Below are 21,757 nucleotides of genomic sequence, written 5' to 3'. Positions count from 1 at the left end.
GATCAATTACATAAAAGAAAAAATTAAATTTTTGAACAAAATTGTGCACTGGGCAGTATGATAAAAAAATCTCCTATCCATGTTTGTAACAGATGTATAAGTATGTTTCATTGCTTGTACATTTTGGTGTAAATTATGGAATGTTACTTAATTAATTTGACACTAAATTTTTAATGAGGTATATCAATCAACAAAGACAGAAGGATAATAATTACTAAATTATGAAACTGCCATCAATTAACAACAGGAAAGAAATATTTCACCAGCTCTAATCCTTTCTCTGTAAAAAAATTATCCCTTCTATATCCTCAGTTTACTAGACATTCGATGTATTTATTAATTACACTTTCTTCACTTTTATTCTGAGGTGTATACCTAAAAAGATGGTAACAAAGCACGTATGCAGATATAGTGATTAGATTCAATGAAGTCCTACTTATAGCTCTGTTCATTTGACCTGTTGTGTTAGTTTGTCATGGTTACCAGATTTCTGATACTTAAAATGTTGCTGTTTTTTGCCTATTACTTTATCATTATGAGCTGAGCTTTCAGAAGATAGTGATTGATGACTACAATGTAATGTATGTGTAAGCAGATGGATGAGATATGGATCACAGCATTCTCTGCTTGTCTAAACATATGATTCACTTCACACTTGTTTTATTTCATGTGTAATTCTCCAGAATGAGTGTCCTGGTTCTGACGTATGTACCTTCCAGTTTCTATAAGATTATTTCTCAATGGAATCAGTTTATCTTTCAGTCAGACCATATATTTTCTGTCATCAGTCTTCTGACTGGTTTGATGTAGCCTGCCGTGATTTCCTATCTTGTGCCAAACTCTTCATTTAAAAGTAGCACCAACATCCAATGTGCTCAGTTATTTGCTCTACATATTCTAATATCTGTATTTCCCTACATTTTTTGCCCTCTGCAGATCCCTGTAGTACCATGGAGCTCACGCCCAGCTGTTTTTAGATGTCAGATGTTAGTGTTTTCTGTTATAGCTTTCCTTGTTGATTCTGTGAAGAACCTCCTCATTTCTTATCTTATGAGTTGATTTAATTTGCAGCATCCTTTTGTACACCAAATCTGAAACACTTTGATTCTCTTCTTTTCGAGTTTTCCATCAATACATGATTCACTTCTATACCATGCACTACTGCAGATATACATCCCCAGAATTTATTATTATTATTATTATTATTATTTTCAAATTAATGCCTATTTTTGAAACTAGGTGGGCATCTTTTAGTGAGGAATGTTATCTTTGCCTGTCTTACTCTCTTCTTATAGCCTCCATGCTTGACCTGTCATGCAATATTTTACTTCTCTGATAGCAGGATAGCTTGTGATCATCTGAAGTATGATTTGCAGTTTTGATGCTGAGTTTGTTGATAATCTCTTTTCCAAGCCTATATCCCCCAGTAATGCTGCCTTCTGTTACTTTCCCTACTACAGCATTCCAGTCCCCCATGATCATTAAATTTTCATCTGCATTTTTACATTACTGGCCATTAAAATTGCTACACTAAGAAGAAATGCAGATGATAAACAGGTATTCATTGGACAAATATATTATACTAGAACTAACACGTGATTACATTTTCACGCAATTTGGTTGCATAGATCCTGAGAAATCAGTACCCAGAACAACCACCTGTGGCTGTAACAATGGCCTTGATATGCCTGGGCATTGAGTCAAACAGAGCTTGGATGGCGTGTACAGGTACAGCTGCCCATGCAGCTTCAACATGATACCACAGTTAATCAAAAGTAGTGAGTGGCGTATTGTGACGAGCCAGTTGCTCGGCCACCATTGACCAGACATTTTCGATTGGTGAGAGATCTGGAGAATATGCTGGCCAGGGCAGCAGTCGAACATTTTCTGTATCCAGAAAGGTCCGTACAGGAACTGCAACGTGCAGTCGTACATTATCCTGCTGAAATGTAGCATTTCACAGGGATCGAATGAAGGGTAGAGCCACAGGTCGTAACACATGTGAAATGTAATGTCCACTGTTCAAAGTGCCGTCAGTGCGAACAAGAGGTGACCGAGATGTGTAACCAATGGCACCCCATACCATCACGCTGGGTGATACGCCAGTATGGCGATGACGAATACACGCATCCAATGTGTGTTCACCGTGATGTCGCCAAACACGGATGCGACTATCATGATGCTGTAAACACATTCATCTGAAAAAAATGACGATTTGCCATTCGTACACCCAGGTTCATTCTTGAGTACACCATCGCAGATGCTCCTGTCTGTGATTCAGCGTCAAGGGTAACCGCAGCTATGGTCTCCGAGCTGATAGTGCATGCTGTTGCAAATGTTGTCAAACTGTTCGTGTAGATGGTTGTTGTCTTGCAAACATCCCCATCTCTTGACTCAGGGATCGAGACATGGCTGCATGATCCATTACAGCAATGTGGGTAGGATGCCTGTCATCTTGACTGCTAGTGATACGAGGCCATTAGGATCCAGCACGGCATTCTATATTACCCTCCAATTCCATGTTCTGCCAGTCATTGGATCTCAACTAACACTAGCAGCAATGTCGTGATATGATAAGCCACAATCGCGGCAGGCTACATTCCAACCTTTATCAAAGTTGGAAATGTGATGGTACGCATTTCTCCTCCTTATACGAGGCATCACAACAACGTTTCACCAGGCAACGCCGGTCAACTGCTGTTTGTGTATGAGAAATTGGTTGGAAACTTTCCTCATGTCAGCACACTGTATGTGTTGCCACCAGCGCCAACCTTGCATGAATGCTCTGAAAAGCTAATCATTCGCATATCACAGCATCTTCTTCCTGTCAGTTAAATTTCACATCTGTAGCAAATCATCTTCATGGTGTGGCAATTTTAATGGCCATTAGTGTAATTACCCTCTCAATACCTTTGTATACCCTTTCTATCTCATCATCTTCTGCTTGTGATGTCAGAAAGGATACCTCAATAGTAGTTGTTGGTGTTCATTTGTTTTTTATTCTAACAATACTAATCTTATCACTGAAATGTTTACAGTAACTCACTCCCAGATACAGCTATAAAGAAATTTTACTTTACTTAGTTATCTCTATTCAAAATTCAGTGTTTTGTATATGAATGTCACTCTTTCTGCACTTACAGTTCTCCAGCTATAAACATCACATTTTTATGGAAATGTTGAACTGTTGTTTTTCATAGCTATGTATCATTTACATTTAGGAGAATACAAAAATCTCAGACATACCTGTTCAATCACAGTTTTGAAGAGTAATGTGGCTTCAGAAATATCTGAAAGATGTTTCAAGTTTGTTGCATCGATTGAACCCAAAAATCCATACCTAAAATTAATAAGGTAAATTAATTATTTTGTATAATTATCATCCTATTTTCAAACCATTATCAAATCAAAAATAATGGAGTGCCAATTAGCAAAACAAAAGTAGTAAAGCAGATGATGGTTTTAGTTCGCTATTAGGTGTTGTATACAGCAGGTATACTGAAGATTCCCATTTATACATAAAAACTGCTAACTTTAATGAGAGATATATCAAGAAAGAGCTGAATCACATGTCCTAAAAACCTTTCATCAGTGAATCAATGTGCATTATTATGACATTTATGGGCTGTTTGAAACTGGGAGGGCTGGAATCAAGGGCTGAGATCAATGTTGAGACTGGGCACGGCAAACTCTATCGATGGTTATTAAGTTGATATTACGGGAGAGGAGCATAGTGAAAAAGTGAAGTAAGGCAAGCTCTATTACAGCTGTCAGACACTTCTTACATAAACCACAAGCTTACAGTATGAGAACAACAATAGTTCATTACAATAATGGTGCATCCACTGTTGACGAGGAAGAAGGATACATTAGGATCCATTGCACAGTGTGAATAGAATTTGTTGCAGTCACCATGAGGCGTTATCATGGGGAGGGGGTGTCTTAAAGAAGAAGGGTGACACACACACTTAACCAAACACTGAGGGAACCTCAAAGAAGTTTGTTTACTTTTCTCCCATTGAAAGATTTTCTGTCCTTGTGTACCAGCGTCTTCTGGCATTCTACATTTTGCATTTAGACACACATTCAATTAGCGTGTTCATGAGTATCATTGAGATGCTTGCAAGGTTTCAATATCAGATTCTGCAAGAGATATTTACTATTAAAAATTCTGAGAGTGTACACGTTGGATTGCATATACAGTGATTTGGATCAATAACCATTATTGTTGCTGTTGTGGCCTTCATTCCGGAGATTGGTTTGATGCAGGTCTCCAAGCCTCCAAGCTACTCTACCCTGTGCAAGGTTCTTCAGCTCCAAATAACTACTGCAATCTACATCATTTCTGAATGTGCTTACTGTATTCATATCTTGGTGTCCCTCTATGATTTTTACCCCCACAGTCCCCTCCAGTTCTAAATTAGTGATCCCTTGATATCTCAGACTGTGTCTTACTGCTCCCTTCTTTTAGTCAAATTGTGCCACAAATTTCTTATCTCCTCATTTCTGTTCTGTATCTCCCATTAGTTACATGCTCTACCAATCTAATCTTCAGCATTCTTCAATAGCACCACATTTTGAAAGCTTTTATTCTCTTCTCGTTTAAGCTGTATATTATCCACATTTCCATACATGGCTACACTCCAGACAAATATCTTCAGAAGTGACTTCCTAACACTTAAATCTATACTCTACTATAAAAGATTTCTTTTCTTCTGAAATGATTCTGTTGCCATTGCCCATCTACATTTAATATCCTCCCTACTTTGACAATCATCAGTTACTTTGCTACCCAAACAGCAGAACTTGCCTACTACTTAAATGGTCCCATTTCCCAATCTAATTCCCTCAGCATCACTGATTTAATTCAACTATGTTCCATTATCCTTATTTTGCTTTGTTGATGTTCATCCTATATTCTCCTTTCAAGACTGTCCATTCCATTCAACTTCTGTCTAAGCCCTGACAGAATTACAGCTTCATCAAATCTCAAAGTTTTTTATTTCTTCTTCTTGAATTTTAATTCCAAGTCCAAATTTTTCTTTGATTTCCTTTACTGCTTGCTCAGTGATAACATCATGGATAAGCTACACCCCTGTCTCACTCCCTTCTCAACCACTGCTTCTCTTTTATTCCCATCTACTCTAACAACTGCCACCTGGTATCTGTACAAATTGTAAATAGCCTTTCATTCCCTGTAATTTACTCTGCTATCTTCAGAATATAAAAGAGAGTATTCCAGTCAACATTGTCAAAAGCTTTATCTAAGCCTACAAATGCTATAAATGTAGGTTTGCCTTTTCACAACCTATCGTCTATGATAGTATTGCCACATGTATTCCTACATTTCTCCAGAATCCAAACCGATCTTCTCCAAGGTCTACTTCTACCAGTTTTCCTATTCTTCTGTTAAAAATTCATGTTAGCATTTTGCAACCATAACTTAGTAAACTTATAGTTTGGTAATATTCAGACTGTCAGCACCTGCTTTCTTTGGAAATGGAATTATTACATTTTTCTTGAAGTCTGAGGGTATTTCACTTGTCATGTATATATTTCCCCCACCCCCTTCCCCCATGAATTGCAGTGGGGGGGGGGGCGGGGTGGGGGGGGGGGGCCGTTGGGTGCTTCAGCGATACAGATAGTCGTACTGTAGGTGCAACCACAACAGAGGTTATCTGTTGAGAGGCCAAACAAACATGTGGTTCCTGAAGAGGGCAGCAGCCTTTCCAGTAGTTGCAGGGGAAATGGTCTGGATGATTGACTGATCTGGCCTTGCGACATTAACCAAAACAGCCTTCCTGTGATGGTTCTGTGAATGGCTGAAAGCAAGGGGAACTACAGCTGTCATTTTTCCCGAGGGCATGCAGCTCTTTACTGTATGGTTAAATGATAATGGCATCATCAGATTCCCGGGTGGGGACTACTCAGGAGGATGTCATGTGAGATCCCTAAATTGGGCAGATAGGTTAGAAAATTTAAAAAGGAAATTAGTGAATTTCAGTGGCAGAAAGGTGGAAGGAGTATACTGTGGGTCTATACAAGGGTGAAGTACTTGGGGGCAATATTATGGAAATGGAAGAGGACATAGATGAATATGAAATGGGAGATATAATACTGCATGAAGAATTTGAGAGAGCACTGAAACACCTAAGTCAAGACAAGGTCCAGGGAGTAGACGACATTCCATTGGAACCACTGATATCCTTGAGAGAGCTAGCCACAACAAAAATCTACCACCTGGTTAGCAAGACGTGTGGACCGTGAAATACCCTCAGACTTCAAGAAGAATATAATAATTCCAATCCCAAACAAAGTAGGTGCTGATAGGCGTGAAAATTATTGAACTATTGGATTAATAAGTCATGGCTGCTGAATACTAACACAAAGTCTTTACAGATGAATGGAAAAACTGGTAGAAGCTGACCTCGGCGAAGATTAGTTTGGTTTCCGTAGATGTGTTGGAACACATGAGGCAATACTGACCCTATGACTTATCTCAGAAGATAGATTAAGGAAAAACAAACTTACATTTCTAGCATTTGTTGACACTGACTGGAATACTCTCTTTCAAATTCTGAAGGTGGTAGGGGTCAAATCCAGAGAGTGAAAGGCTATTTACAATTTGTTCAGAAACCAGAAGACATTTACAAGAATCAAGGGGCACAAAAGGGAAGCAGTGGTTGAGGAGGGACTGAGACAGGGATGTAACCTATCCCCAATATTATTCAATCAGTATACTTAGCAAGCAGTAAAGGACTTGGAAGAGCAGTTGAGTGGAATGCACAGTGTCTTGAAAGGAAGATATAAGATTAACATCAACAAAAGCAAAATGAGGATAATGGAATGCGGCCAAATTAGATCAGATGATGCTGAGGGAATTAGGTTAGGAAATAAGACACTTAAAGTAGTAGATGAGTTTTGCTATTTGGGGAGCAAAATAACTGATGATGGTCAAAGTAGAGAGGATATAAAATGTAGCCCAGCAATGGTGAGAAAAAGAGTTTATGAAGAAGAGAATTTTCTTAACATCGAATATAGATTTAAGTTTCAGAAAGTCTTTTCTGAAAGTACTTGTATGGAGTGTAGCCATGTATGGAAGTGAAACATGGACAATAAATAGTTTAGACAAGAAGAGAATAGGAGCTTCTGAAATTTGGTGCTACAGAAGAATGCTGAAGATTAGATGGGTAGGTCACGCAACTAGTGAGGAGACATTGAATAGAATTGGGGAGAAGAGGATTTAGTAGCACAACTTGACTAAAAGAAGAAGGGATTGGTTGGTAGGACACATTGTGAGGCACAAAGGGATCAGTAGTTTAGTATTGAAGGGAAGTGTGGTGGGTAAAAATCATAGAGGGAGACCAAGAGATGAAAATGCAGATCAGATTCAGAAGGATGTAGGTTGCAGCAGTTACTTGGAGTTGAAGAAGCTTGCACAGGATAGAGTAGCATGGAGAGCTGCATCAAACCAGTCTCTGGACTGAATACAACAACAACAACAACAACAACAACAACAACATACATCTCACACACCAGATGGAATATTTTGTTATGACTGGCTGTCCCAAGCTACTTCAGGAGCTTGTTTGGACTTCGGTCTGTTCAGTGCTCTGTCAGTTTCTTATTGTATTATCATATCTCCTGTCTCATCTTCACCTACATCCTCTTCCATTTCTATCAGATTGCCTTCAAGCCCCTCTCCCTTGTATAGACACTCTATGTATTCCTTGCACTTTTCATCTTTCCTTTCTTTGCATAGTACTGGTTTTCCATTTCAGCTCTTGATGATCATACAGTTGCTCCTTTTTTCTTCAAAAGCCTCTTTAATTTTCCTGTGGGTGGTACCCATCTTTCTCCTAGTGAGATATGCTTCTAAATCCTTACATTTGTCCTCTAGCCACTTCTGGTTAGCCATTCTGCATTTCCTATCAATATCAGTTTTTTATATGTTTGTATTCCCTTTCACCTGCTTCATTTGCTTCATTGGTATGCTTTTTCCTTTCATCAATTATATTCTGTATATCCTGTGATATCCAAGGATTTCTATTAGGCCTTGTCTTTTTACCTACTGGATCCTCTGCTGCCCTCACTAGTTTAACTCTCAAGGCTACCCATTTATCTTCTACTGTATTCTTTTCCTCTGTTCTAATCAATCACTGCCTAATGTTACCTCTGAAACTCTCAGCAGCCTCTGGTTCTTTCAACTTACCCAGGTCCCATCTCCTTAATTTCCTACCTTTTTGCAATTTATTCAGTTTTAATCTATAGTTCAGAACCAATAAATTGTGGACACTAGAAATGTCCTACAATTTAAAATTTGGTCCAAAATCTCTGTCTTAACATTATATAATCAATCTGAATCCTTCCAGTGTCTCCAGGTCTCTTCCACACATACAGCCTCCTTTCCTGGTTCTTAAACCAAGTGTTAGCAATCATAAAATTATGCTCTGTACAAAATTATACCAGGCTGCCTCCTCTTTTATTCCTTTCTCCCAGTCCATATTCACCTACCACTTTTCCTTCTCCTTGTTTTCCTACTATTGAATTTGAGTCTTCTGTCAGAATTAAACTTTTGTCTCCCTAACTATCTTAATAATTTTTAATCTCCTCATACATTTCTTCAATCTCTTCATCTCCAGAGTCAATTGGCATATAAACTTGTACTTCTGTGGTGAATGTGATTTTGGTATCTATCTTGGCTATGATAATGCATCTACTATACTGTTCATGATAACTTACATGCATTCTTGTTTTCTTATTCTTTCTTAAAACTACTCCTGCATTACCCCTATTGGATTTTGTATTTTAAACTTGTAGTCACCTGAGCAGAAGTCCTGTTCTTCATGCCAATGTACTTCTCTAATTCACGTACATCTAACTTCAATGTACCTATTTATTTTTTTATTTTTTTTATTTTCTAAGTTACTTTCCCAATTAAGGGATCTAGCATTCCACCTTCCAACCCATAGAACACCAGTTTTGTTTCTCCTGATGACAACATTCTCCTGAGTAGTCCCCACCCCGAGGTTCAAATGGTGCTCTATTTTATCTCCAGAATTTGTTACCCAAGAGGATGCCTTCACCTTTTAATCATACAGTAGAGCTGCATGCCCTTGGAAAATATTGCTGCAGTAGTTTCCCTTGCTTTCAGCCATTTGCAGCACCAGCTCAGCAAGGCCATTTTGGTAGATGTTACATGCAGGCCCCCTGCAACTATTGGATAGGCTGCTGTCCCTCTTCTGGAACCACAAATTTGTCTGTCCTCTCAACGGATAACCATCTGTTGCAGTTGTACCTACAGTATGGCTATTTGTATTTCTGAGGCACCAACAGCGAAGTCCATTGTTCATTACCACATAGCGGACTGTAGATGATTCCAGCTCACAGAGTCACAAATAGGTGAAATATCTTATGTAACAAATTTTTAAAATGAAATCATCAAATGAATTATTTAAAAAAAAATGAGTTACACGCATTCAAATAACAAGTTTTCAGTCATATTCAATAACAAGTTTTCAGTCAAATCTTGAGGAATCTTATGTAGTTCTCACTATATTGCTCTTTTAGGCATCATGAAGAAAAATTGGATTAAATTTAGCTCATAAAAAAGCATCTCAGTATTCAGTCTTGTCATGCATCTCTGTAAATATAATGTAAAAATTCATAAATATATTGTACAATCAATTCTGTTATCTACCATGTAATTTATAGTGTTTTGTAGAGTATATACAGATATGTTGTGAAGCACTACATGAGCACATAGATATGTGAGCATATAAAAATATATTAAAAACAAAGATTCCAAGACTTAGCAAGCGGGAAAACGCCGGCAGACAGGCACAAGAACAAAACACACACACAGAATTACTAGCTTTCGCAACCGATGGTTGCTTCTTCAGAAAGGAGAGGGAAAGACGAAAGGATGTGGGTTTTAAGGGAGAGGGTAAGGAGTCATTCCAATCCCGGGAGCGGAAAGACTTCCCTTAGGGGGAAAAAAAGGACAGGTGTACACTCGCGCGCACACACACACACACACACACACACACACACACACACATATCCATCCGCACATCTGGATATGTGTGTGTGTGTGTGTGAGTGTGCGCGAGTGTACACCTGTCCTTTTTTTCCCCCTAAGGGAAGTCTTTCCGCTCCCGGGATTGGAATGACTCCTTACCCTCTCCCTTAAAACCCACATCCTTTCGTCTTTCCCTCTCCTTCCTGAAGAAGCAACCATCGGCTGCGAAAGCTAGTAATTCTGTGTGTGTGTTTTGTTCTTGTGCCTGTCTGCCGGCGTTTTCCCGCTTGGTAAGTCTTGGAATATTTGTTTTTAATATATTTTTCCCATGTGGAAGTTTCTTTCTATTTTATTTACATGAGCATATAAAAATATATTCTACTGTAGATGCTACATGGCTAGGTACCTTCTGAAATTCTGTATGTTGTTACAAGCTTCAAAGCTTTGTTATGTGTGAACTTTCTAGACAGAACTATTCAGCTGTATGACTTCTCAGTTAAACAATACAAATTCCAGGTTCAAATATCAAAAATGTAAGGAGAAGATAGATTGCTACTTATGGTCAAGATGACACATGAATTTGCAGACAGGCACAATTAAAGTCCATTCTGGTCCAAGCTGCTGGAGATGACTGACATGTGTGTGTGAGGTGTGATTGCTTATGTGCATGAATGTGTGTGTTTCTCTTTCCTGTCTACAACTTACTGTGTCATCCTTATGGTAAGTAGCAAACTATCTTTTCCTTAAATTGTTGACTACTCAGTTATTCAGAATGCATAATTAAACAGAAATAGAGAAAGAATTCTACTTTCATAATCAAATATTGACCCGGTAATGAGATATAAATATCAAGTATAAAATACTGAAAGATAGATTCACAAAAAAGACAAATAACTACAACTGATGCAAACCACATATTTCATTTTTTTGGAAATTGAGAAAACAGTTCATAGAACAAAAAACACTCAAAATTTAATACATAGCACCTTGAACTGAATGAACAAATGAAATCTGTAGAAAGAGTGGGTAATATGAAGCCAAAGCAAAAAGTCACTCAGCCTAGCAATTTATGCTATGCTATGCTTTTTGGGGAAACATGCACTTATTTTTCAAGGTAGGTCCATTTTAGGTCTGCCCTTTGTTCAATATTTTTCCAGTGTGTAGATTCCATCCTTGTAGTACAGTTCTGGAATTTCTATAAAGTATCCTATATTTATTGGGCTCAAAATGTTTTACAGCCACTAATTTTTTATATAGGGAAGTCACATGGTGCCAAATCCGGTGAACAGAGTGAGTATTCTGAAAATTTCTACTTAATCCCCTTCAGTTTTCCAACAGCCAAATCACTTTTGTGGGCTGGTGTATTGTCCTAGTGAAATACAAGTTTCTTATTTTGCAACCAGTTTCTCTTATCATTTGTTGTAACATCTAGTTGGTTCAGAAGATTTTGAAGGTCTGCCAGTTAGTGGTTTACTCTTTGCAAAACATTCAATATGAATAATTCTGTTTGCATCCCAGGAAACACTGGTAGGTGAAATCAACTTCAGCTTTATTGGTTCAAAGCCACTTGATTCCACATAGACCTTTCATTAAAGTTTCATTTCTAACATGAAGTTGATTAATCGCATCTCACTCACTCAACCAAATTAGTTTGTGCAATCAGTTAAACCATCTTCTAGATGTATGAGACAATTGATGACTCATTTTCTCGAAGTTAATTCTATATGTAAAATGATCTCAATCTTTTCTTTTGATATGCATATGTTATCAGCCATTTCATACATCTCTAACTGCTTTTATTGAAAAAAAAAGAGTACTTCTATGAGCTTCATTTCTACCATTCAATCATATGACTATTCTATATTTTTTAACTAGCCCTGAAATTATACTGATCTGTCACAGAAGAGAGGGAGGGTATACATGAGACATTATTTATGGATTTTGAATCTCATTGATTATTAGTATCCTGCTGAAAATTGGCTACAAGCATCTGTCATTGGCCACACAGTTACAAAGCCAGTCCTGATTGTTCTGTTTGTTAACACAGTTGCAGTGGTGACCCATGAGGTCATTGCCCAGAAACCACTCATGACATGCCATACACATATTATGTGACCCCAATCACACACAGTGTTTGTGCTCTGGTAGGTGGCACTATCAGGTATTTCAGTATTTTATATTATCAGATGGTAGCACATCCATGAGGATTTTAATGAAAATAGATGCTGCAATTATTAATTTGCAGTCACATTTGCTTAATTATTAATTCTTAAGATAGCACTAAGTGCTGCAAATAATTCAACAGGACCAAGTTTTTTAAGCTCTGTCTGTTGAAAGTTAAATTGCATAATGTAATTACACAGTAGTTACGCAGCATCAGTTACAAATGAGTTCTTCAAATTGTCACAGGAAAGTAATGCAAAAATAAACAAATGTTGAACACTTACGCTGCTGCCATATAAAGCTGATCTCCTGGGGGCACACTGAGCTTATAATGTCGGTCTAAATTATAATGTTTTAGGAAACTCAGTGCACTTGTGATGCTATGTATGTAGTTGTGTTGAAGAAAATTATCATGGTTTTTACTATTATCATAATTATAGCATGGTTCCAGAAGCAACTGCCCTCTATATCCAAGTCTTTCTTTATAATCTGGAAAATAAAGCATGGTAAGTTATCTTACTGCTACTGAATACTTAGAGCAATGGAAAAAAACAGAGGTTTTATAATATTGTTTTCACGTCACATAATCTAAGGTATATAGCCATAGAGTCACCAGATTCTTAAAAATGTATTAGTCTCCCAATTAACATAGCTGCTTCTGAATATATCATTACCCATGATTCAACAGAATTATTTTTCAAACCATATTTACAGCAAGCAAAAAACAACATCTGACATTGTGGGCCTGGCTTTTGTACAAAATATCACACTGAAATATTCAGAACAAAATAAAATAAAGATAAATCTCCTTTTCTCAATGATACATTTGTCTCTCTTTGTCATAAGGGATAGGTTTCTCACTGATCATAAAACAGCAGATGAAAAATGTTACAACTATAATGAATAGTATGAACACTCAGATTCAGGAGATTTTAGAGAGTTCATTCCCTGGCAGTAGTAGTGAAGATCAATGAAAAAGTGCAGTTTTATTGAAGAGGAGACAATATAAGGTAATATTGGGCATTTTGCAAGAAGAAACCAAGAGAAGGCAGCAAAATTAAGTCCATACAGTTGGCAATGATTATTATCAAAAGTAAGATAGTATGCTCACACAGTAATGGAAAATTATGGTAGCAGTGTGGTTGGACAACACTGTGTGTGTGTGTGTGTGTGTGTGTGTGTGTGTGTGTGTGTTTTAGCTTCCATGAAAACTAAGTGATTCTTTTCTTTGAAATTTAAGTAGTTTTCCACATTTTAAGTGCCTGGCTGCTGCACCTCATCTCCTGCATTTTTTGTCCAATGATCTAATGTCTTATAGACAGTTCAATTGTATCTTTCCTATTGCAGAAGAGAGAAATGAGAAGTTTCGAACATTGTCCTAACACTATAGAATAAAATTACAGTCCCGTTACTGATGTTAGTTATACAGGATGTTTCTGAAGGGATTGTAAATATTGTTCAAAAATGTGCTGTAATAATAATATGTGTTGCTCACCCATGATCATCTTCTAGACACCTGTTTAAGGAGTCAGGCATTTTGACTACTGCTTCACAGTATATTTACTCTCTCATGTAGTTTGTTGGAAATAATAATTAGGCATTTTGACTATTACATTGCTTCACAGTATATTTTTTTCCCCTCATGAAGTTTGTTGTAACTAATCCACTGCAGTTCAAAAGGAACAATGATGTACATGACAAGAAAACCAGAAGAAAAAATGGCATTCATTACTCCACATTAAGGTTGTCTTTAGCACCAGAAAGTGTTGCACAATGCTACCAAAAAATCCTGATAACATACCCAATTATATCTCTGAGAGACAGCAAAGTTAAATTTGAAAACAAACTGAAAAAGTTTCTACTTGACAACTCCTTCTACTATATAGAACAATTTCTAATTTTTTAATGTGTAAAAGGTGATGGGTTGAAATTTCTATTTCACAACAGTACTACAATAATAATTTGTAGATAATCAAAATGTAGCTATATTTACATATCAGTGCATAATGTGAATGTAAAATGATTTGTTCCACATCAATATGATAAGTCATACAAATTATTAATAGAATATGAAACTAGCTTACTAGCTAATTAATAGATTCATTTGAATAAACGTTCCATATAACCCATGCTCAATTTTTCTTTGTTACAGAGATACAGCTGGTTACAGAGATAAGTTATCATTTCACATATTGATAATCTGGTTGCTATAGTGTATATATCAAACACAATTTTTGTTTTAAAGTTCATGTTGTTAGATGTTTTGCCAGTCCACTGCATTTTTTGACTGTGCTGCACATAATCAAATTCTGAGTCTGGCAATATGGTATTTGTGTACAGTTTTGTAATGGAAACACTGTTGCTGTTGCTGGTAGAGAATGCAGGAGATTGTTTCATAACCATAGAGTACCAGGTTCAAGGGTGTTTACTCATGAATGAATTGAACTGAATTGAAAACTGTGTAAGATAGGTGCAGTGTCCAGGAGTTATATTTCATCTTAGGGAGCAAATGACCAGAGTGGGGGTAAATTGGAAGACACTATTCACTTGGTAGAAAATAGTCCTTCAACAAGCACACACAGAATTTCTATACCTATCAGTATTCCACACACAAAAGCATGGCAGATATTATTTATACTTGGCCTTTATCATTATCATTCTGGATTCACCACCTTCAAGGAGGAGATAAAGCTAGATGAATGGAATTTTGTTGTTGAATAATTGGAGGTTGCCAAGAAATCTCATTAATACTATTTCCTGATGTTGCCATTTTCACCCATGATGGTATCTGTATCACTCATAACTTACATCATCAGTCTGATGGAAACCCATGTGCCTTTGTGGAGACACATTTTCAAGGACACTTCTCCATAAGCGTGTGGCGTGGTATGATGGATAATCAGTTTATTGGGTCTGTTGTGTTACAGCATGAACTTACTGGGCTCTGTTATGTAGAGTTTTTTGAAAATGAGTTTGCAGCAACATTGGAAGAGGTTCCTTTTGCTACAAGGATGGAGATATTCTTCCAGCATGATGGGGCCCTGTACATTCTAGTCATCAGTTGACACATCATCACACTTCCCTGGGGCACTTCTGGTGATACCTTTGTTTTCAATTAACACTCACTGTTGAGGACAATGTGCTGAGTTCTATTATTTACAAAATCCTTAAGCCACTCACATATCTGGGAACTTATTCCATATGTTCAGACTTCCATTAACAGTCTGCAGTGGGGCACTGTGTCAAACACTTTCTGGAAATTTAGAAATATGGAATCTGGCTGTTGCCCTTCATCCATGGTTCGCAGGGTATCATATCAGAAAACCAGTGTACTTTTTCTATTGCTCAGTGCAGATTCCCTTTGATAAATAATGCTTTACACAGTGTAAGTAATGTAACAAGACAATGTTATTTCGAGTCATGGCCAATTGGTTTATGGTAACCTTAACAGACACAAAAAAAAGTTTCTACAGGTTAATGGAACAAAACTGTTAACAGAAAGATTTTCACTTGGGTACTAAAGAATTGTGTCCTTTTCAGGAATGCAATGGAGTTAAAGGAAGATGAAGACATGATTATTGAAAATGAAGATGATGCTGATGATTGTGGTGATCGTGATATTCTGAAATAATTCCATGTGAACATGAGAAGTATTCAGTCTTTTCTTCAGAAGCTCAGTGAAGTTGGAGTAAGTTGAAGAGATGATGTTCAAAGATGAAGATGATGCTTATGGTTGTGACAAAGGTTGATAACCTATAAGTTGACTAATTACAGCACAGATACCATAGAACACAATTACCAGTTACCAACACAATGCTGATGTAATACACATACAGTAAATTTGTGCACTGCAAGTGATGCTAATTGTGTTGAAAACCATGATGAAAATTAATACATAGTACTAGTTCAAGAGTACTGCAAAACGAGTAGTGCAAAACCACAAAAATGTATTACTTTGTGAAGCACTGTTGTCCAAAGTCATCTGAAATATTGGGAATGTTTTAGGAGAAGCTCAGAGTAAAGCTGGCATTACAAGATTGAATAGTTGGTATCATGCAATGAAAATAATTTATTTAATCTGAGAAAAATCTATGCAATTACAGACATCTTTGAGTTTAAAATTTTTTATAAGAGACAGTTTGACTACATGAAAGGGTTTATTATATGTTATACCCTATTGCTGAAGCTCTGAATACACTGTGAGATGGAAAATGTGTAATGTATATGGACTTTTAGCACCATCCTTTATGGCTCTATTTAAATTTTATGAAAATTGGAGATCAGTTTCCTTAAATACTACAGAGCAATGGAAAATTCCCACCAAGAAAGTTCTTTTTATATCAAAGGTGTAAATGTAGGTGGGTATACAGCAAATTACAGGGAGAAAATAAATGGAAAAATTAAATGTGGTCTGGACTGATTTTGAATAACAACATGAAGTTTTCAGAACTAAGCTTCCTACAAGTCTGAGAATGAAAATGTACAATTTAGTGTGTAAAACTACTTTTGACTTGTGGTAGTGAGATATTGACATTTAAACACTAATAAAAGCTGACTGTTGGTGTGTGAACAATGGATAAGTGGGTTTGCTAGTACAGACTGTAAAACAAATACATGGATCAGGGAAAAAACTAGAGTGGGAGATATAAGTGTAATGAAAATGAAATGCAGGTGGGCAAAAACATAAACTAGGTCAATGATTGGTAGACAGGCCAAGGAAGTTCTTAGCAGAATTCCAAGAGATACAAAAAGGCTGAGCTGATAATGAAACAAAAGGTGGGTTGATGACTTATGACAACATATAGGAGCCACATAGATGATTATATGAAAAACTTGGATGGCATGGAGAGGTCTGGAGAAGGTCTTTATCCAGCAGTGGATGTCAAATGACTGCTGCTGCTGTTGCTTCTGTTGATGTTGTTAATGATGATGATGATGATGGGGATATGAACAGGTAAACTTAAATCATGTTTATGTTAAATTCTTACCTTCCTCTGTTTCTTTAAACAAAGTCAAGGTATAAAAATAACTAGGTTTATCATAATAACACATATGCAAATCTCAAGCATATGGAAAAATTTTCAACAGTGAACAACAAATAGTTCGGAAATTGTTATGTCTCTTGGGTCTCATGATTAAGAAACAGAGATAAATTTTAATATATTTTATGGCTTTTCAACGTCTCTCTCATTCTTGCTATCCATCTTTGCTCTGCAGGAAAGGAATTATAATCTGTGAAACCTTGACATTTGAAATTCTTCCAAAAATTCCTGCTGCTTCCTCTGAATTTACATTTTTATTTATATTAGAAAAATTGAAAGTGTGGACAGCTGGTGCAATTATATGAATAGATAAATCATTCATGTTTAAGTAAATGATTGCCTTTTCTGAAGATTCCTACCCCCAATATGTATTAGAGCATCAATGGAATGCTTCTTCTCCTCATTGTCAGAAGAGAACACTCAGCAGCACGATTGTTGTTCTGCACACACACCCTCTTTTCTATCTCTTAGGTAATATCTTATCTTATATTAAAAACAAAGATTCCAAGACTTACCAAGCGGGAAAGCGCTGGTAGACAGGCACAATAAAATAACACACAAACATACACACAAAATTTCGAGCTTTCACAACCGGCGGCTGCTTCCTCAGGAAAGAGGGAAGGAAAAGGAAAGATGAAAGGATGTGGGTTTTAAGGGAGAGGGTAAGGAGTCATTCCAATCCCGGAAGCGGAAAGACTTACCTTAGGGGGAAAAAAGGATAGGTATATACTCGTGCGTGCGCGCACACACACACACACACACACACACACACACACACACACACACACACACACACACACACACACATATCCATCCATACATACACAGACACAAGCAGACATATTTAAAGGCAAAGAGTTTGGGCAGAGATGTCAGTCGAGGCGGAAGTGTGGAGGCAAAGATAATGTTGAATGACAGGTGAGGTATGAGTGGCGACAACTTGAAATTAGCGGAGATTGAGGCCTGGTGGATAATGAGAAGAGAGGATATATTGAAGGGCAAGTTCCCATCTCCGGAGTTCGGATGGGTTGGTGTTGGTGGGAAGTACCCAGATAACCCGGACGGTGTAACACTGTGCCAAGATGTGCTGGCCGTGCACCAAGGCATGTTTAGCCACAGGGTGATCCTCATTACCAACAAACACTGTCTGCCTGTGTCCCTCGTATACCAACCTATTTATGGGTCGCTTAGAGGAAGCCTTCTTGGTTACCCAAGCCTGCCAACCCAAAGTTTGGTACAGATTTATTGATGACATCTTCATGATCTGGACCCACAGTGAAGAACAACTCCAGAATTTCCTCTCCAACCTCAACTCCTTTGGTTCCATGAGATTCACCTGGTCCTACTCCAAATCCCATGCCACTTTCCTTGACGTTGACCTCCATCTGTCCAATGGCCAGCTCCCCAGCTCCACACATCCGTCCACATCAAACCCACCAACAAGCAACAGTACCTCTATTATGACAGCTGCCACCCATTCCATATCAAATGGTCCCTTCCCTACAGCCTAGGCCTTCATGGCAAACGAATCTGCTCCAGTCCTGAATCCCTGAACCATTACACCAAAAACCTGAAAACAGCTTTTGCACCCCGCAACTACCCTCCCAACCTGGTACAGAAGCAAATAACCAGAGCCACTTCCTCATCCCTTCAAACCCAGAACCTCTCACAGAAGAACCCCAAAAGTGCCCCACTTGTGACAGGATACTTCCCGGGACTAGCCCTGAATGTGGCTCTCCAGCAGGGATATGACTTCCTAAAATCGTGCCCTGTAATGAGATCCATCCTTCATGAAATCCTCCCCACTCCACCGAGAGTGTCTTTCCGCTGTCCACCTAACCTTCGTAACCTCTTGGTTCATCCCTATGAAATCCCCAAACCACCTTCCCTACCCTCTGGCTCCTACCCTTGCAACCGCCCCCGGTGTAAAACCTGTCCTATGCACCCTCCCACCACCACCTACTCCAGTCTTGTAACCCGGAAGGTGTACACAATCAAAGGCAGAGCCACGTGTGAAAGCACCCACATGATTTACCAACTGACCTGCCTACACTGTGACACTTTCTATGTGGGAATGACCAGCAACAAACTGTCCATTTGCATGAATGGACACAGGCAGACAGTGTTTGTTGGTAATGAGGATCACCCTGTGGCTAAACATGCCTTGGTGCACGGCCAGCACATCTTGGCACAGTGTTACACTGTCCGGGTTATCTGGGTACTTCCCACCAACACCAACCCATCCGAACTCCGGAGATGGGAACTTGCCCTTCAATATATCCTCTCTTCTCATTATCCACCAGGCCTCAATCTCCGCTAATTTCAAGTTGTCGCCACTCATACCTCACCTGTCATTCAACATCATCTTTGCCTCCACACTTCCGCCTCGACTGACATCTCTGTCCAATCTTTTTGCCTTTAAATATGTCTGCTTGTGTCTGTGTATGTATGGATGGATATGTGTGTGTGTGTGTGTGTGTGTGTGTGTGTGTGTGTGCACGCACGAGTATATACCTATCCTTTTTTCCCCCTAAGGTAAGTCTTTCCGCTCCCGGGATTGGAATGACTCCTTACCCTCTCCCTTAAAACCCACATCCTTTCATCTTTCCTTTTCCTTCCCTCTTTCCTGATGAAGCAGCTGCCGGTTGTGAAAGCTCGAAATTTTGTGTGTGTGTTTGTGTGTTATTTTATTGTGCCTGTCTATCAGTGCTTTCCCGCTTGGTAAGTCTTGGAATCTTTGTTTTTAATATATTTTTCCCATGTGGAAGTTTCTTTCTATTTTATTTACATTAGTAATATCTTATCTGTATGACTATTTTTATCAAATGCCTTCAATAGCAGTTAATATCTCCCCATACCATTTGGTCACTGATTAGAGAGGTGTTGAGCAGGAGACAGGTATATACAGAATGTCCCAGGAGGGATGATCAGTATTTAGTGATATGACAGGAACAATTTTTTGAAGCAAATAAGTCTAGTAAATGTGGGTTCTAAAGTGTAAACCAAAAGAGCTGTGAGTAATTCTTCATCTTTGATACAGTGAAACAAATGTGTCAAAGTGCAAGCTCATTGCTTTGCATATATTTGGAGGAGATAGTATGCACCAACCAAGAAGCAATTGTCTTGTAAACATGGGTTCTAAAATGAATACATTAAGAGCTACAAGCACTTGTTCTGTAGAAGAGGTGTACAGAGTGCGGCAGTCAAATGTGCATTCATTATTAGTGCGTGGAAGCATTGGAAGTAGTGGGGGGCGAGTAACCAAGGTCACCACATTGCATTCCCTAACACAAACCATTTCAGTAGCCATGGATCAGTGGACTAAGCAACAACAGTCATTTGCAGTGAAAGCATTCTACCAAAGTGGTAGTTATGTAGCCACTCAGCATCATTTCTGGGTGCATTTTCAAATTAATCATAACAGGACGATGCCTTCAGTTAATTCAATAAAAACTTGGGTCAAAAACTCTGAAAATGTCAGTGAAACAACAAGGAAAAGAGGTGGCAAAGAGAAGACAATGCATACTCCCAAGAATGTGGAATGTGTAAGTATTGCTGTGGGAAGAAGCCCCCAGAGATCAGCATGCAGACAGAGTGTTGCACTTGGAATTACTGACAGGACTGTCCAAAGGATATTGAAGTAAGAATTACAGCACTACTCATACAAAATCCAGGTGATTAACTCTTTGAATAATAACAACTTCAAGGTCCAACAGCATTTCTGTAAAAGTCTTTTGCAAACGACTGAAGAAAACGAGGAGCTTGTTCACAACCTCTGGACGAGTGATGAGGCAAAGTGTCACCTCAATGGATATATAAAGAAACAGAACTTAAAATACTGGAGTGATCAGATCCATCACCAAATCCATGAAAAACCCTTGCACTCATCCAAGGTAACAGTTTGGTGTGCAATGTCCTCATCTGGAATAATAGGCCCTTACTTTTTTTTTAGACCAAAAGAGGACATTCTGTTACCATGAATGCCGAGAGCTATTCAACAATGTTAAGGACATTCTTCATACCTCAGCTTTGTCAATATGCAGTGAATGATGAAACATTATTAAGATGGAGCAACAATTCACACAGCCCACATGAGCATTATTGTTCTCAATGAAATTTTTCTTAACCAGGTGATTTCCAAGAATGGAGTGATTGCTTGGCCTCCTGTTCAACTGACATTACAGCATCTGATTTTTTCTCATGTGATTACCTTAAGAGAAAAGTGGACAAAGAAAGATCTCATAATGTTGATGATCTCAAAGTTAAAATCTGCCTGGAAATTGAGAGAATTGCTCAGGTTATTCTGTCAGGTGATGGACAACTTCGTAAATTGCCTGTGAGAATGCTGTGATCAAGAAGGACACCACTTGCTGATATTATTTTCAAACAATGAAAAAATGTGTTGATGTTTCTTAAATGCTTTGTAACATGGAATTACACTGTATGAATAAAATTTTGATATCTGCATCCATGTTTATTTTACACTCATTTAAAAAATGCAGGTTTGACTGCTACACCCTGTACTTCAGAG

General features: G+C 38.1%; 1 protein-coding gene across 1 annotated transcript in view; it reads right to left on the bottom strand.

The window, feature by feature from the left end:
* Positions 1–21,757, bottom strand: part of LOC126353990 (uncharacterized) — a 43,867-nt gene that overhangs the window by 7,941 nt on the left and 14,169 nt on the right. Inside the window, exons 6-7 of the mRNA XM_050003293.1 lie at positions 12,469–12,673; positions 3,247–3,340 (exon numbers count right to left, since the gene is read on the bottom strand). Coding sequence (XP_049859250.1) covers positions 3,247–3,340; positions 12,469–12,673 — 299 coding nt within the window. The remainder of the gene's footprint in view (positions 1–3,246; positions 3,341–12,468; positions 12,674–21,757) is intronic.

This window comes from Schistocerca gregaria, chromosome 3, assembly GCF_023897955.1.
Source record: "Schistocerca gregaria isolate iqSchGreg1 chromosome 3, iqSchGreg1.2, whole genome shotgun sequence".
Lineage (NCBI taxonomy): Eukaryota > Metazoa > Arthropoda > Insecta > Orthoptera > Acrididae > Schistocerca > Schistocerca gregaria.
The sequence above is the reverse complement of the archived record's forward strand: the minus strand, read 5'-3'. Positions and strand labels throughout refer to the sequence as shown.